The following is a 15622-nucleotide window of genomic DNA, read 5'->3' as shown; positions in this document are numbered from 1 at the left end:
GCTAAGAATTTTAATATATATAATTCTTTAAGAAATCTGTACAGCGATCTAAAATCATATGACCCTGTTAGACAGAAGCAGGTTAAAGATACTTCTAATGTCCTCATATTTTTCATTGCAAATTATAGTTCTATACCTTAACTTGTGTAGCTCTGACCAAAAATTTGTATTGTCAGAGCATTCAAATTCCCCATTGCAATCCTTCACTGTCAGTTTTGCAATATTCCAAAAACTTTTTGTCCTAAGACTTAGCCAACAAGTACACAAGTAATTCTCTTATATTAAATGTCATTAGTTGGCTGGTTGCAACTTGCATATGCAGTGGAAGGGGTAATGGCTGTCCTTGTGCCAGAGGAAATACAGAAATTTTTCCCTCCTGGAATACACCAGGCATGCAAATTGTGGTAAAGGGCAAGAGGGAGATTGCCCTCCCTTTCCTCTACTCTGTACAGCTGATTATTGCCAGTGGTGCTGGAGAGAAGAAGGGGAAGGAATTGCACTGGGAAGCAGAATCTCTCCTGGGGCTTAGTGAGATTGAAAAAGATTTTCCTTCAATTTCTGAAACATCAGTAGGCTGATTATTGAGATGAGCAGTGCTTGTGTTGAAGGACTGAGGAAGCACAACAGCTTTAGCTGAGCTGCCAGTACAGACTAAATACAGAACCTGTATTTATTTCCAAATTCCAGAAGGATTCTATCAAAGTACCTCACAGAAGCATAGAGGTGAATGCCTGTTGTGCTCGATGGCATATCCCACTCTGATTGCTTCTGAGGGTAGAGCATTAGGCTTAGTATAGCAAAAGTTTTGTCTTTAGCAGAGTTCTCCGTCACTCTGACCTTTGCACCTACGTACCCACTCCAAGAGTATTTTCGTTCAGCTACAAACTTGGAACACTGCTCCCTGCTATTCTTGGAGCAGAGGCTTTCTTCATCCAGGTCACCATCAAAGACAGGAAATGTAACAAGGAAAAGCTGTTGCCAGCAGCAAGGATCCAGGTGCAGCTGTTGAAGACAGGTTGCTGGAAGTGAGGATCTCCTTTCCTATAACGGAATGAGCAGTTTTCCTGTTTGCTACCCCCAGCTTCCCTACCAGCCAAAAAGAAGAACCCGGATTCCTAGATCAGCAGATTCCAAGACTCTGCACAGAGCTGGAGAGCTGAGCTTGCTGGCTCACTTTCTCTTTGTGTTCTTGCAAAAGGTTGAGCGCTGTATACCACAGATGCTTCCATTGTGCTGGATTCTACTTTTTCCTGGGGTTTGGAAATCTGCAATAATTTTACTGAAATTTATTAGGTTTGGCAAAAAAAAAAGCAGAATCTGACTGTGTTCAGGTTGCCTAGTCCTTGATGTTTCATTATTCCAGAGGAAAGAAGGGAGTTACTATGACTCACAGTAAAAATCTTAGTGTTTCAGTTCTTACCTTTATGAATCATATTAAAATTGGTATTTTGTTTGCTTTTTTTGGTGAGAAATGTAGGGGTCATTAGACTGAATTCTCCTTATCATTGTCATAATTTTGATGACCTTGTATTCAAGGCTGAGTTACATTTCATATGTGTACCGATCATTTGTTAATTATAGATGAAGGAACTGTACTTCACTATGCTGAAAATTTGCTTGCATCAAAGTAGAGAGAGGATACTTGTTAGTTCAGGTATTGAAATTTCTGTTTCATCTAAAAATTCCACTAGGATCTGAAACCAGTCTAAAGTAATAGATGATGACTGTTTCTGTGATAAACTGAATTTTGCTTTTTACGTGCCACCACAGTTATTTTTGTTATTTGTGCCACATTATTTGTAAGAAGCACTTTCCTCCTCTGTGTGTCACAATTTAGCCCAAAGTCGTCTTTGTACAAATAGCCAAGTGAGGTCACTAATTGCATTCCTCATGTTGACAACAAATTGTGCTTATGAGCCATTGCCTTTTTTTTTTTTTTTTTTTTTTTTTGTAACCAGTGCTGTGTGTGGAACTGTTCAGACCTATTGTGGTATATGAAAAGGTTTATAATTTCCTGTTAGGTGAAAGGTTAAGAAAAACCTAGGCAATGAATCAGATTTGATGGCGTTATTTCATTTATTTGTGTAGTATTAAGACTTCAGTTTGCTGGTCTTCATTCCAGTTTTATCGAAGTGTGACATACCTGTCAATTAGCTTTACTACTTTTCATATAGAAGAGTGGAAGAGCCTTGCCTCCAAGTCACACAGTGAATCGAAGTTGGAATACAGGGGTCAATATTTGACCCTTCTGCTTTACTCTTTTTGATCGTACCTGTGCTACCTGCCGTAAAGCTTCAGTATCATAGGTTTAGATAGATACATGCTTAAGGCTTAGCTTAGGCTATTAAGTTTCAATACCATAATTGTCACGAGTAAATTAAAGGTCATATTTTGCTGTTCAGGTAAAAACACATCTTAGAGGGGATATTTCACATACAAGATCTGTATTTTTCTTTTTTTATTTGTGATTTTTTTTTCTTATTTTTTGCCAACCGTAAGGTGAATGACCTATAGATATGAGAACTTTATTCTTTTTGGTGTAACGAATGTGAAACAGGCCATGCTTAATGTTAAAATATCTGCGGTGACACTTTGTTCAAGCACAAGGAACAAAGCTAAAGCCAGACCTGTTAAGTGCCTCCTGGCAAACCAATCCTTTGATGTGGACAGGAGCTCTGTTGTGATTTCTGACACCCTGCCCCCCAGCCCATCCAAAATTTAAAGCTCAACCCTGTGAAGTGCTGAGCGTCAGTGAAAGCCACGTAGGAACTGAAATTTTCAGCATCTTACAGGATTAGGTCTTTACGTTGGTCCACATCTTGTACGTCATGTGATCTGTTGTTCTTGAACTAATAGATTTTTATTTTTTTTCCCCTCATCCTGAAAACTAGGTTATGTTGTGTCAGTTCCAAGTCCTGGTTATGGAAGTTTATTCTCATTTAATGCAAATAAAGTAAAGCAAGCCATAAGGCATATTTCCTTCATAAGAAGATTAAAATACAGAAATTGGTTCACTTATGTTGTCTTTTGTGCTGGTTTGGTCTTGTTTCCTTAAGATGAGATAGCTGTCTCTGTAATATTAGTATATTTTACTTGCTGTAATCTGACCATTCTCTCCCCTTTTTTCTCCTTCCCTAAGATTATCGTTGGAGAAACTGCAGTGTTTTGTCTACAGTTAGCTACAAAGGATTTTGAAAACCAAGAAAAAACAATATTAACTGGAGACTGTTGTTATATAAATCCACTGGTGCGCAGGACCATCAGATTCCTTGGTATGAGCAAAATTAATGCTTTCATTTTCTGAATGGTGAGAGTGATCAATTATGTCTTAATTTTGACCTGGGGAAAATACTCAGATAGCCATACGACATTTCATGTGTAGTCTTAACTCGGGTGTATTGAGTTCTCTCCTTTTGAGTAGCAAATGAAGCTTCTTGGAAGTTTGGATAAAAAAATAGTTGCAGAAACAGCAGTAAAAATAGAAAAAAAAAATGGGACCACGAGGGCGAAGAACAACCAGTGGGCCTGGAGGACAGTGGAGTTGAAAAGGGAGATACCCTTGTGCCATATCTATAGTTGACAGTGTTCTTTTGGTTACGCACACACGTAGCAGCCAAATTTGAAGACATTGGGATATAAATGTGTGTTTGAAGTCAAGCCCAATTTAGGTACTTTCTTAGCCTGGAGATTTTATTATAGTCTGTAGTAGAAAACTACAAGATCCAAGCTCCACTGAAGTCAGCTGTAACTCCCCCATTGACTTAAGTAGATATGAGATGTCATCCTTTCTACTTAGTTCATTGTAAATGTGTTTGGAGGGAGAAGTACAACAACTCAAAATGTCTATTGAATATTCCCAGATGCTGGTTTTTAATACGTGCAGGGATGCCATAGCAGGGCTCAGTTCTGTTGTTTGCTTCTCACTCACGGTTGTATCTAAGAGAAACAGCTGGAGGAATGAAGCCTTGGGGCAGCTAATCCTCCCCTGTGTCCCAGTTGCAGGGGGAGGGAGGGGATGTGCAGCTGTGTCTGTATTTGCAGTGTTTGTGTAGCAGCCGTGCCTGCCTTCAGAGAGAGCGATTGCTCGCTGTCACAACGGAGTGCTAAAAGTCATTAAGAATGAGACTGTCTTGCATAGGTCCAAAGGAGGTGGGGGGTGATGATGAGGAGCTTCTCCTGCTCCAGTTGCTCAGTGTGTAATCAGTGCCCACGTTTCCTTCCGCTTGGTGGGCCCTCCTTCCTCACAGAAGCAAAAAAACAATTGGGAGGGAGGTAGGGGATGAACAACGGCCTCTGCACTGTTCTACCAGATGAAGCATCACTATCCGTTATGCTCACACAAAGTGATGTGGACACCTCTGTTGAGGCAGTGCACGGCCTTGGGGCTTGCTGAAAGGGCCCTTCTGTGCAGCCACTCAACTAGGCACAATCCGCTGCTCACCAGTGTCTAGCAGCTCAGGGTGAGTTAATGGTAGTGTGACATTGCTGACCAGCCAGGATCCCAGAAATCATCCTCAGTCCTCTGGCTTTGCTGAGGAAAAAACCTGACCTTTAGAAATGCACGTGTTTCTGTGGCATCGTGTCTGCTGCGATGTACGTCCCTCAAAGTCCTCATGGTGTCCCATGAATTTAGGAACTGCCAGAACTCACGCTATGTTCACAGTGAAATAAAGTATGGGAAAGGTAAGGTGATTTGCCTGTGGAAATACAGGAGGAAATCTGTAGCTCAGGTGGAATTTGAACATGCACCCACTGGCTTTGCCTCCCAGTCAGGGTGCTGTTCTGCATTTCCTTCCAGAGTTCACTTTATGCTTCCAAAAGGATGGAAAAGGACCTCAGAATAGCAAAAATCTGTTTTCTTTTAAGTAATCAGATACAGGCATTTCCATTCTAATGAATGAGTACATGTGCTTAATGCTTTGCTGATGTGTCTGATAAAAAAACCTCGTTAGCACAAATAGCTCCTCAAATACATAGGTCTTTAGCTCATTATGTTGATATTGTGATTAATATGCCATGCATAGAGATGTACCCAGTAGCAGGCCGATGAAGACAACTCGTGCATGGCAATATTGAATATTCAGTACTTCAGCTTCTTTGCAGCTGCAAGGGAAAAGAAAATGTTTGTCCAGTATGTATTATGACTTTTCAAGTTACTTCTCCATCAGGGCGTGACTTCCTTGGTTCTCAAGCAAATTTATAGGGTGAAGAATTTGCCTCTGTCACTTCTGTTTAGTGAACATGGGCAAAAGTTAGGTACCAGTATAGCTAGCTACCCCAAACAGTGGGAATTGGTGGCTAGGGGGCCTAGGAAAGCGGGCTACTTGCAGAAGAGATGAACCTGCTGCTCCGAAGGACGGAGAGAGGTCAGGTGTGTGGGTACGTTGCAGCGTTCGTGCTGCGGTTGTGTAGCATCTTCAACATGAACCAGGATTTTTAGGGTATAATATATGTGAGGGTTTTTCATGTTCTTAAATGGAAGGAGCTGGTATATTACTATGATAAATACTATAGTATGTTGTCCTGGAGTGAAATTGTGAGGAAATTTAACTCTTTGTTTCCCTCTTTAGGAATTTACGCATTTGGACTGTTTGCTACGGACATCTTTGTAAATGCTGGACAAGTAGTAACAGGGAATCTTGCACCACATTTTCTTGCACTTTGTAAACCCAACTATACAGCACTTGGATGTAAACAGTACACACAGTTCATCAGTAGCGTACATGCCTGTACTGGAAATCCAGACCTTATCATGAAAGCCAGAAAGACATTCCCATCCAAAGAAGCAGCACTAAGCGTATATGCAGCTATGTATCTGGCTGTAAGTATATTGTACTATTTAATGTCATTATATTTTTGAGAGCAAACGGCTCACACTGTGAGGGGAGGAGGGAGGAATGGGAAGAAGATAAGACAACTATTGGCTGATTTGATATGTGAAAACCTTCTATGAGTTACTGTGAGGCCTTTGAGAATTTGATTCATTGGACTTAATTCTAACAATTACAGATGTAGTGGTTTCTGAGCCTTGAAAGCTAAGGCAATGCTGAGAAAAGGGCAAGATGTCCAAAAAGGGTTATAGATTTAGATAATCAGGTTCTTGGTTTACTTTTTTTCCAGTTTCCAGAGAATGTGGGATGAGGCTTTGTTGGGTAGTAAATAATAAGGGTAGGGATTGCGCATGACTGGGAGTGGTTCCTTTCCATGCAGTACAGATTAGCAGAATTGCACACGGCCATATTCTTTGGTGGGGTGAAGCAGAAGAGTGGGCGTATCTAAGTGTCTGATCTCTGCAGGTTTCCCAAGATCTGTGCATGTCTTTAAGTACGAGAATTGGTATTTATAGGTATCTCAGCGCTCATGCTAAGTCAGTTTGGATCTTATTCTGCAATGAAGTGGGCTACAAGACAATCTAGCCCTTCTTCCCTTTCTCCTGTCTGATGTAGGTAGTGATGAGCAGGGCTGGGATAAAAACTGGCGTTTACTGCCTGGCATCACAGCTGTCCTAGAGGCTGTTGGGAGGTGTGGGGGGGCAGGTGAGGGGCAGGTGAGAGGCAGGGTGACTAATGAATCTCACTCAAGTAACTCTGCAGTACTCCCTGGCTTCATTTGGAGTGGACATCGTTCTAGTCTTAAGCAGAAGCACATCTTAGTTAAGTTGTCCCTGGCACGTGCCTGTGGGAGTCTCTTACCTGACCTGCACTGGTAGTCACAGACCTCTGTAGCCCTTTGGGTGTGCCAAGGGCTGCCCACATGGTGTCAGTAGGGAACTAGGCTACACTAGGTGTGTGTACCTCTGTGGTCATTGCAGGACTCATCCTGTAAATTGCCTCAGTATTTGAACGCTGGCCTGCCCATACATGGGTATGTGTATGTATGCATCTGTATGCATGTATATATACGTGTGTGAAAGTGTATTGCTTTTGAGCATATATTTAATGAGCTGACTTTTAATTCCTGGTTGATCTGGAAACTGATACTCGCCAACATGGCAAAGATCCCAACCCCATCCACAGACAGTGTGCCAACTCCATGCATCTGAGTATGGTTTTAGAACCAGTTGCTTAAAATCCACAGCATTGACAGTAGCATTTACCAAAAGTTCCTTGTGAGCAATGTCTGCTTAAGAGATGTGGATCGTCAGTTAGTACAGGCAAGTGTTATCTGCAAATAAGAGATGAGCAATAAAATTCTATTCTAACTTGAGGCAAGTGTAAGACTCCCAATAGTATTATCTTTATTTGGGGAGATATCTAACGCTTTGCTTCACCGAAACATACCTCTAAATTTGGCGCAAGCTATTTTAGAAAATATTCAGCATTCTTCATTTTAATTGCTCCTATTTTTCTCATCCATCTGTAAAGTTGGATTTCCACTGTTGCCATGAGTCACAGTAGCTAAAGGAAACCAACCGTTCAGCTACTGCAAAGCAGGAAGACAAATAGTGTTTATACATTTTAAAAACAAAAAGTAGACATTAGTAAGGTCTAATACCTAGTATCAATGGCTTTTGGCATGAGCTAGAGTACTTTATGCAAAACTTATGTTGTCTGTGATCAATATACAGTTAGCAACATCAAAAATTAAAACTGCTGTGATCTGTTTCATGACTTTATAAGCTTTCAGTAACTGCAGAAGTGAATATATCCTATGTCATTACTGTGTTGCAGCATGATTCATGACACTCATTTAGCTGAAGCACTACAAACTGCTGACAGGATTTCTGAGTTCTTATAGGCTGCCTGATAAGGTGAATTGCTGTGACATATCTGAGTGCTATGATATATCAGCTGAGTTGTAGCCTGCAAGTTTAGGTCCTTGACGTGATATTGGCAGTCTTTTTAGTCTTTATTTTTTTTAAATTCTGTTGCATGGTTACAGCTAAAAATACTGTTTATTACACACCAGGGAAAGAAATGCAATGTTCCAATATTTGGGGTCATGGCCTTATACTGTCATTATGTTTATCAGGGTAGTTGGCCCTGAGTAACAACTTTCTCATTGCTGTTCACTGTAGTAGAAGATTTAAACAGTAGCCTAGTCTTTGTAAGAGCTGTGGTACAACAGTTATTGAGAGCATAGGCATAAAGACCTCCATATATTACCTAGGTAGTATTTCATGAGCATATGATCTGTGATACAAAATGTCCTTTCCTTTTGGTTAACAGAAATATTTGGGAGAGAGGGAGGGATTGTTACCAATCCTCCCTGGACATTTTAGCCAGCTGTGCACAAAACAAAACCAGCTTAAAGATATAAACAGACAACAAGCTGATCCAGAGTCCTTGCTCTCTGAGGAGACGAAGTAAACAATGTCAGACTTATGTGATTTCATCGATCAGCCCATTTAAAAACAAAGCCTATGGTTTATCTAATGATTCCCTTATCTCATTCCATTTAAGTGCAGCCAGGTCCTTATCACCTAGCATCTGTGCATATTGTCTTGTTAACAATAGCTTCTTTTTTCGTTTGAGTTCTTGAGTTTTCCTTTTTTCCCCTCTCCCCTCTTTTGAGAGTGGGTGGCTGCTATGGTAACTCTGAATTCCCCTCCTGCTGAAAGTACAGTCTTTTTCAAACAGTTGTATTGCTAATATTTAGACCTCTCTGTAGCGTTTGCCTCTATTACTTTCTCTCAGTGCCTATCAAGAAAGACTTAGCAATGGAAGTGTTGAATGGCAGCACTATGGTTAGGTGTTTTCTCTACCCCACTCCAAACACAGACACTTCAAAGGATCCGTTACTTGTTGTCTTCAGACGTTTGGGTTTATTTTTCCCAATGTACCAGAGTCTTCAAAATGAACAACTGTAATTATTTTCCAGAATCTTTAACCAAGCTGGCTGCTACCTGGACTTCTCCTTATCTGTCTGCTCAACTCCTCTTAGACCTTTTGCTTTTTTGTTTTCACTTGAGTTGAGCTAATAAATTGACTGCATCAGCTTCCACTTCTTATCAGCATTGCAATTCACACTTTCTCAGGCTGGAACAACGTCTGCTAACACAGGTAGTAAGGCAAATGCGGCAAGTTTATTAAATATAATATAACTGTATAAGCCACACTGATATGCGTAAGCTGACACAACCTGGACAAATAGAGGTATATTTTGAAGCAGAAAATTATGCACATACTTGGTTTTTTTCCACAACTGAGACACAGAAATGAGAAGTCATGAGTCTTTTTTTTTTTTTTGGGTAGGATTTCAAAGTGATATATGAAGATTTAGTCAGTTTATTCCCATGGATTTAAATATGAGACTCATGACTAACAGTTGTCATTTGGTGCTGCAGACCTAGGGGACTGATCATTGCTAGTTGTAGTTTAAGACAAATCTTAAGTCATTCTATAAAATTTTGCTTTTTTTATTGTTATTCTTACTGCATTGGACAAGAGCAGTTGGCAGCCAACCTGTCTGTAGGGTAGTGTTTGAACTTGGTGTTACTGCTTACATTTCAGACTTGCTTTGGATTTGGACTGATATAGGAGCAGGTTTAATGTTTTGATAGTTGACGTAGCCCTTAGGTCTGTAGGCTGCGTTTTTTGCCTTGTACTGTGAGCCCTTGGCCTCAACTACAGCCTCAGGCGGGGCTAGCAGGTAAAGATGACAATTTTTTCCTCCCTAAAGAGCTTTTGTTGGGCCTGTGATCATCTTTTCTGCAAGATTCTTGCTCCTGGCATTCTACTGTATTGTCTTTGCAGTTTGCTGTGTTTCTAAGTCACTGGAAAAAGACAGCAAGGCAGCCTGGGTCACAGTGCTAGCAACGTGGTGACATTCTGCTCGGTGTCGCTCCTTGATCCGGTCTTTAGATGTAGGCCTCCTCTCGCTTCTCCTTTCTCTTGAAGTGCCTGTTTGGCTCCTGCTCAATGGGCAGCTGGAAGAGGTATGACAGGCCTCTCTTTGGTAGGCTTTAGGGTGCGCTCAGGAGGAAAAGGAGTAGCAGAGCCACCTGACTGAGTCGGCTTTGTCCGGTTTTTGTTAGGAAATTGAAGAATTAAAGGATTCTTTTGGCTGCTTTTCAGGGACAGTGTTAGGGAAGTGGAATTTCTTCCCAGTATCTGGTGCAGCAGGTAAAAGTATCCCTTGATACTGATTGTACAGCTTGTATCACAGGCTTCATATATTGGGTGTATTGGTTACTTTCAGGCTGGATAGTAAAATAACATTACACTTTGATCCAGGAATTTATCTAAAGATCTCTAGATATTTCTTGTCAGTTCTTCATTACAATTCAATTGCTCAAGATAATGACCTCTGTAGACTGAACCAGCTTTAATTAATATTTAGGTGTATCTTACAGACCTCGTACACTGAAGGATACCTCTTTCCTTCTCCAGTTGTTTATAGAGTTATGACTGTGGGGAACTTGTGGGAAACTTAAGAGTAAAATCCAGCATTTCTAGAGCTTTCTCTTCCTTTTGCCAACCCAAACTCCTAACTCTGAAAGCAAATTTTTGTCTAGGCTCATCAGTAATTACTGCAAAACTTAGGGAGAAAGCTGGAGGAGGCTTCAAAAGCACTAAAAAAATCTCCAGTGGGCAGTTGCAGAAAGGCCCAGATGATTTGAGAATATGGCTGTGGTTTGCTCTAGTAATAATTTGACCCAGTAATTATTAATCAAACAAGCTGAAGAGCTTTTAGATTATCAAACAGGATTCTAACTAAACAGTGAACCTGGTTATAGACTACCATCTACTATAGCCCACCACTTTTTCAGCTTTTTCATTTCTGAGTGTCTCTTTTCTTGTAGGTATGATGAATACTGAAAGTTGTGAACATTTCACAGTTCCTCAGGTGAACATCTATAACATTTCTTATATTACTTGCATAGTTCAAGATTCTTTCTTTAATGATAGAACATTATAAAATCAAAACAAAACATGAGATAATTTATATTTGGAGCGCTGCCTGGGATAGGTGCCTGTACAGTGATTCCTTCCTCTTTCTGCTTGTCGCTGCATGAGTCACTATTCTCTGCCCACTAACGGACTGGTCTGTCTCTTTGTCAGTCCCCCAGACCATCTGCTTCAGGGAGGACTGAAACAGCAAGCACAGAGGGGATCTTCCTCCCCGCATCCCTGGGCCCCAGGTTGATGAAATCAGCTAGGAAAATTAACCTGCCTCCTGGCTGGAGCACCCAGGCTGATGACTAGCTCCACTCAAACTAAAATGGGACTGTGGGACCTGTTACGTGTGTGTTTGTTTGTGTGCACAGAGATGTGTGTGGGTGAGCCTAAAGATAGCTGAAAGAAGACAACCGGGAAGAGCTTGCAGCGTAGCCCAGGAGGCCACTTTGTCCTGCACTTGACACACAATTCCAGTTCTTCTCTTAGGTGTTTTGGAATCATTTTGTTTGCACTAGATTTAGGACATATTTCACATGAGTCAGGCTTACAACATGACACTTTTGAAAGCTTTCCCAGTACAACCTAAGTGCCAACACTATGATTATTCCTTATGTTATGACCTCAGACAGTCATGGCAGAAGCCTCACAGGTTGCTTTGTCTTTGGTGAATGGTGGTGATTTTGACTCTTTCAAATACCTGTTTTCAAAACAACTTCAATTAAAGTTTTACTTTCAATTTATGAGGTTCTCTGGAGACTTTGCTTCCATCATCTTGAAGACTGAAAGTGAAATGTTTGTGTTTTCCTGAAAAATCTAGTAAATGTTGGTATATAGAATGATCAGGTATATAGATATGACTCTCTGCCAGTGTCTACTTGCTGGTGTCGCTTTTATGTCTTTTTCATACTAAAATCTTATTTCGGAAAAAAGAAAAAGCAATAGCAGAAGTTTATCAGGAGAAGATTCATCGTTGATCTGATGTTGCAGGAGAATGAGCACCCTGCAAAATTAATTCTAACTACTGTATCAGTCCTTGTCCTTACATACAAAATCTGACTGCTGTTCGTTGTCTTGTTGACTAATTTAAAATATTTCTTTAATTAGATTCCTCCTCTCCCAATTTCTGTTCTTAAAAGGAACTGAGATGTTCTTGTTCAGTAAACATCTTTAGCCATGTAAAAATTTGTATTGTCATTCATTGTCATTTAAATCACTGAGCTATTTTCCTTTGTTGATACTGCATTTAATATTTATGAAAAGTAAGAGAAGAAAAATCCTGTCATCTTTTCAAGATGTTCATTCTTTGTCAATTACTGACTGTGCTGGTTTATATCTTTTCTTCCAGAATCAAGAAGAAAACAACTACTTAATTATATTTTATTCTTAATGCAAATCAGATCTTTAACTGAGTTGACTGTGTTAATATATTGTACTAGAGCTGCAAGAGGTCAAGTTTAAAACTGGACATCTATGAATCCTGCCTTGGAAGAGTCTACGTTTGCTATGTAGAATTTTGCAAATATACAGAGAGCAAATGTAGCAAATTTTGCTACATTTTTTTCAGGAAAAGTTTACCCTGTTTCTAATGATTCTTTAATATATATTTTAATATAATACTATTCTTAACATCAGTACTACCTGTTCTTTAAAGAAAAGATAGAAATGGTACCTATGCTGGCACAACCTTCAGGTTACTGTGAATAATGGACTGGGCGTGACAATCTTGACTGCACATATAGGAAGGGACTCAGCAAATGGAGGTAGTTATTACTCATGTGAGGCACAACATGAGTCTGCAGTTGTTTCTGCTCACTCAGTGCTTCGTTTGAGAGGGACTTGAAGGACATGCTTGATTTTGAAAAGATTCTAAGAATTTTCTGCAGGGCACTTTTCAGTTTAGCTTTGTATAAAAAATGTTGAAGTTTGACTGAAGTAATGCGGAGTCAAATATTTATATTATAATGTGTTTTGACTTCATAAAAATTGAGATAACCTGTTTGGGCAATGACCAGGTGTTACAGATCACAGAAATGTATCACCGAGACCTGTCGTGAGCAAGCTACACTCTTTTTGAGTTGATTTTTCCTTTTTAGTAATCATTTTGATTTAATATACCACAATACAGAATTAAATGCAGGATAGCTTCTTGCCAACTTCCCTGTGTCAACTTCACCCAAGCTGTATTTGAAATTTGGTGATCTTGCTGTGTATTCAAAATATTAGAATATTTTCCCCAGCACCAGATGTTCTAACATGTAGTGTGAGTGTGGATAATGGTGGTGCTATCCAGGAGTAGGATGAGAGTCACTAAAATAGAGTGTTGTTGAGCAACTCAGCATGTACTGCTCTGTCTGTAGCTTGAAGAAAACCGGTGGGGCTAAAAAGGTGGAAATTAAAGTTGCAGTTGTCTTATCAGCATTCCGCATGGTAAGAGTAACTCACTGAAGAGAGCCTGCAAAAATATAAGGAGCTGAGATAAAATGATAGTCAGTAAAGAGAAAAATGCTATTTCTTAAATGGTCTAGGAAGAAGAGAGGAGAAATATGGTTTGGAGATACACCCCAAAGCTCTTCGTTTCAAACCTTTGCTCTGTCTGCATTAGGTGAATGGCAAGCTTTGCTGTTCATCACCTAAGGTCCACTGAAGATGTATGTGTTGCAGTACTCTGCTGTGATTTGAAGCTTAAGCTTTTATTCATCCTCTAAGCCATGGATCTTTCTCTAGTGTTTTGAACAAGATTACTGGCAGATGTTGCTCTTTTCAGACAAGCTCCGACCACTACTTCACTTTATTTGTCGTAACAGTAACCACGCTTCCTAAACTTCTTCTTGACTTGATTAATGCAGCACTTCCTAACTGATTACCCAGAAAATTCAGCTAAAGTTTCAGACACTACAAAAAACCCAAAGGACTACCCAGTTGTTGGTCAAAAAGGTACTGGTTCTTCAGTGCAGATTCATCTGTTTCCCTTTGCAGTTCAAAGTGATGGTATTACACACTTGGAGTATCTAGTGCAACTCCATAGAAAACATTTGCATTCTTCAATGTAAATCTTCAACTCTTTGTCTAAATGTGAAGAGTTTAGGGATTTCAGTGGTTTAATTGCAGAAAAAATTCTTCCACAGAAAGTAAATACTTTTTTTTCTCAAAAATTTTGTTAGATGAAGTATAATTTTTCAGGGAGGAACTTTCAAGCAACCTTAATGCCAAGATTCAAGAGAATGGAGATTCAAAGCCTTGGTATTCATTTCTTCCATTGGCACATCAGAGTTTGGAAAGTGCTGACTTAAACCTAGTAGTCACTAATGCACCCTTAGGGCAGAAGAGCTGCTCTGTCATCAGACAGTGCTTTTAATTCAGTAGTATTGCACAGGGAGAGTTAGACTGCAAGTAGGGCAGATCGATTTCTCGGAGTCTGAAGCATAAAAGTTTCTGCATTTAGATTGGTTTGTGTGCTGGGGGGGATTGGTACTAAACATCCCCAGTCACCATCTGTGAAGTACAGGGGTGTATTGGTTCAGCACTGGTTGAAACTATTACGCTTTATTTATAAAAGTAGATACAGGGATTTAGTTCAATTTTCACTGCTTTTTGACAAATCTCTAGTTAATCACATGAAGAAGTTGTTTATGAGAAATAAAGGCATTTGCTAATAAAAACAAGGCCCTTTCAGTGTAAAGATTTTTTTCTTATTGTCAATGCTGCGCAGTAAAAAAATCAGTCTCTACCTCTGTGCACAAATAAATACACAGATTGGGAGTAATAGAATAGGATTGTCTAATTTGCCTGTTCTTTCAGGGGCTTTTCAGGTTCATGTCAAATGTAATTTTGCTGTGTGGTCTAATTCTTTTTCTACAACCCTAGAAAACAGTGTGATGACTTTATCTAGCACTCTACTTTCTTGGTTTTTTACCAAAAAAAAAAGCGCCAAATACACGCAGTTTGTTCAAACAAAATGTAGAGATTTTATTCACCAATTAGTGGGAGATCTCCATCAGTCTTACACTTTCTTCCTTTCTAATTTTCAGATGTATATTACCAACACAGTAAAAGCCAGAGGAACAAGGCTTGCAAAACCTGTTCTGTGTTTGGGCTTAATGTGCTTGGCTTTCCTTACTGGAATCAACAGAGTAGCAGAGTATCGAAATCACTGGTCAGATGTAATAGCAGGATTTGTAATTGGAATATCTATAGCAGTGTTTTTGGTAAGTGTATATCTGTGTCACTTCTGTTTGAAAAAATCAGTGTATAACTTTGTATCTCTTAAAACGATATTGATAGCCTTGGCTGCTCAAACAACTAAATGACAAAGGTGTTTCTAATTTTTGTTTTTAATGAATTATCGGTTTTCTTAGTTATATTTACATACACTAAGAAATGTGAAGTCAAAATAGGACTAATCAAATGATCTCTTTTGACTTCGTTATAAACCAGATCGTAGAATTTCAACCAAGAATTTTTGCATCAAGCCCCACTTTAAGCAAGTTTATATCCTTCAGAATAACATCTAGTTATGATTTCATGTATAAAGTTTTAAATTCAGTGTAGTGGTACCTACACTGATCAGAGAATAAGTAGCATTTCTTTTCCAGCTTTAACTCTATTTCTTTCAGGTTTACATTGAAATTTTGTGTTTTCTGTACAAAAAAAGAATACCCATGTTTAGCCTTTTCCTTCTGCAACTGTGTTGTAAAACCAGATGGTTGGTCACAGTTCACAGTGACTAGTGTCTGTGTCAGGAAGCTGCTACTAATCTATTAATCACCTTCACTGATAACTTC

The 15622-nt window shown here is 39.5% G+C and overlaps 1 protein-coding gene across 6 annotated transcripts in view; it reads left to right on the top strand.

Moving 5' to 3' along the window:
* Positions 1-15622, top strand: part of PLPPR5 (phospholipid phosphatase related 5) — a 94088-nt gene that overhangs the window by 19681 nt on the left and 58785 nt on the right. For all 6 annotated transcript variants that reach the window (XM_063345276.1, XM_063345278.1, XM_063345279.1 and 3 more), the window contains exons 2-4: positions 3140-3272; positions 5571-5821; positions 14870-15046. In XM_063345276.1, coding sequence (XP_063201346.1) covers positions 3140-3272; positions 5571-5821; positions 14870-15046 — 561 coding nt within the window. The remainder of the gene's footprint in view (positions 1-3139; positions 3273-5570; positions 5822-14869; positions 15047-15622) is intronic.

The sequence above is a fragment of the Chroicocephalus ridibundus genome, chromosome 8 (genome assembly GCF_963924245.1).
Source record: "Chroicocephalus ridibundus chromosome 8, bChrRid1.1, whole genome shotgun sequence".
Taxonomy (NCBI): domain Eukaryota; kingdom Metazoa; phylum Chordata; class Aves; order Charadriiformes; family Laridae; genus Chroicocephalus; species Chroicocephalus ridibundus.
Note: the sequence above shows the minus strand (reverse complement) of the source record. Positions and strands in the feature narration are given on the sequence as shown.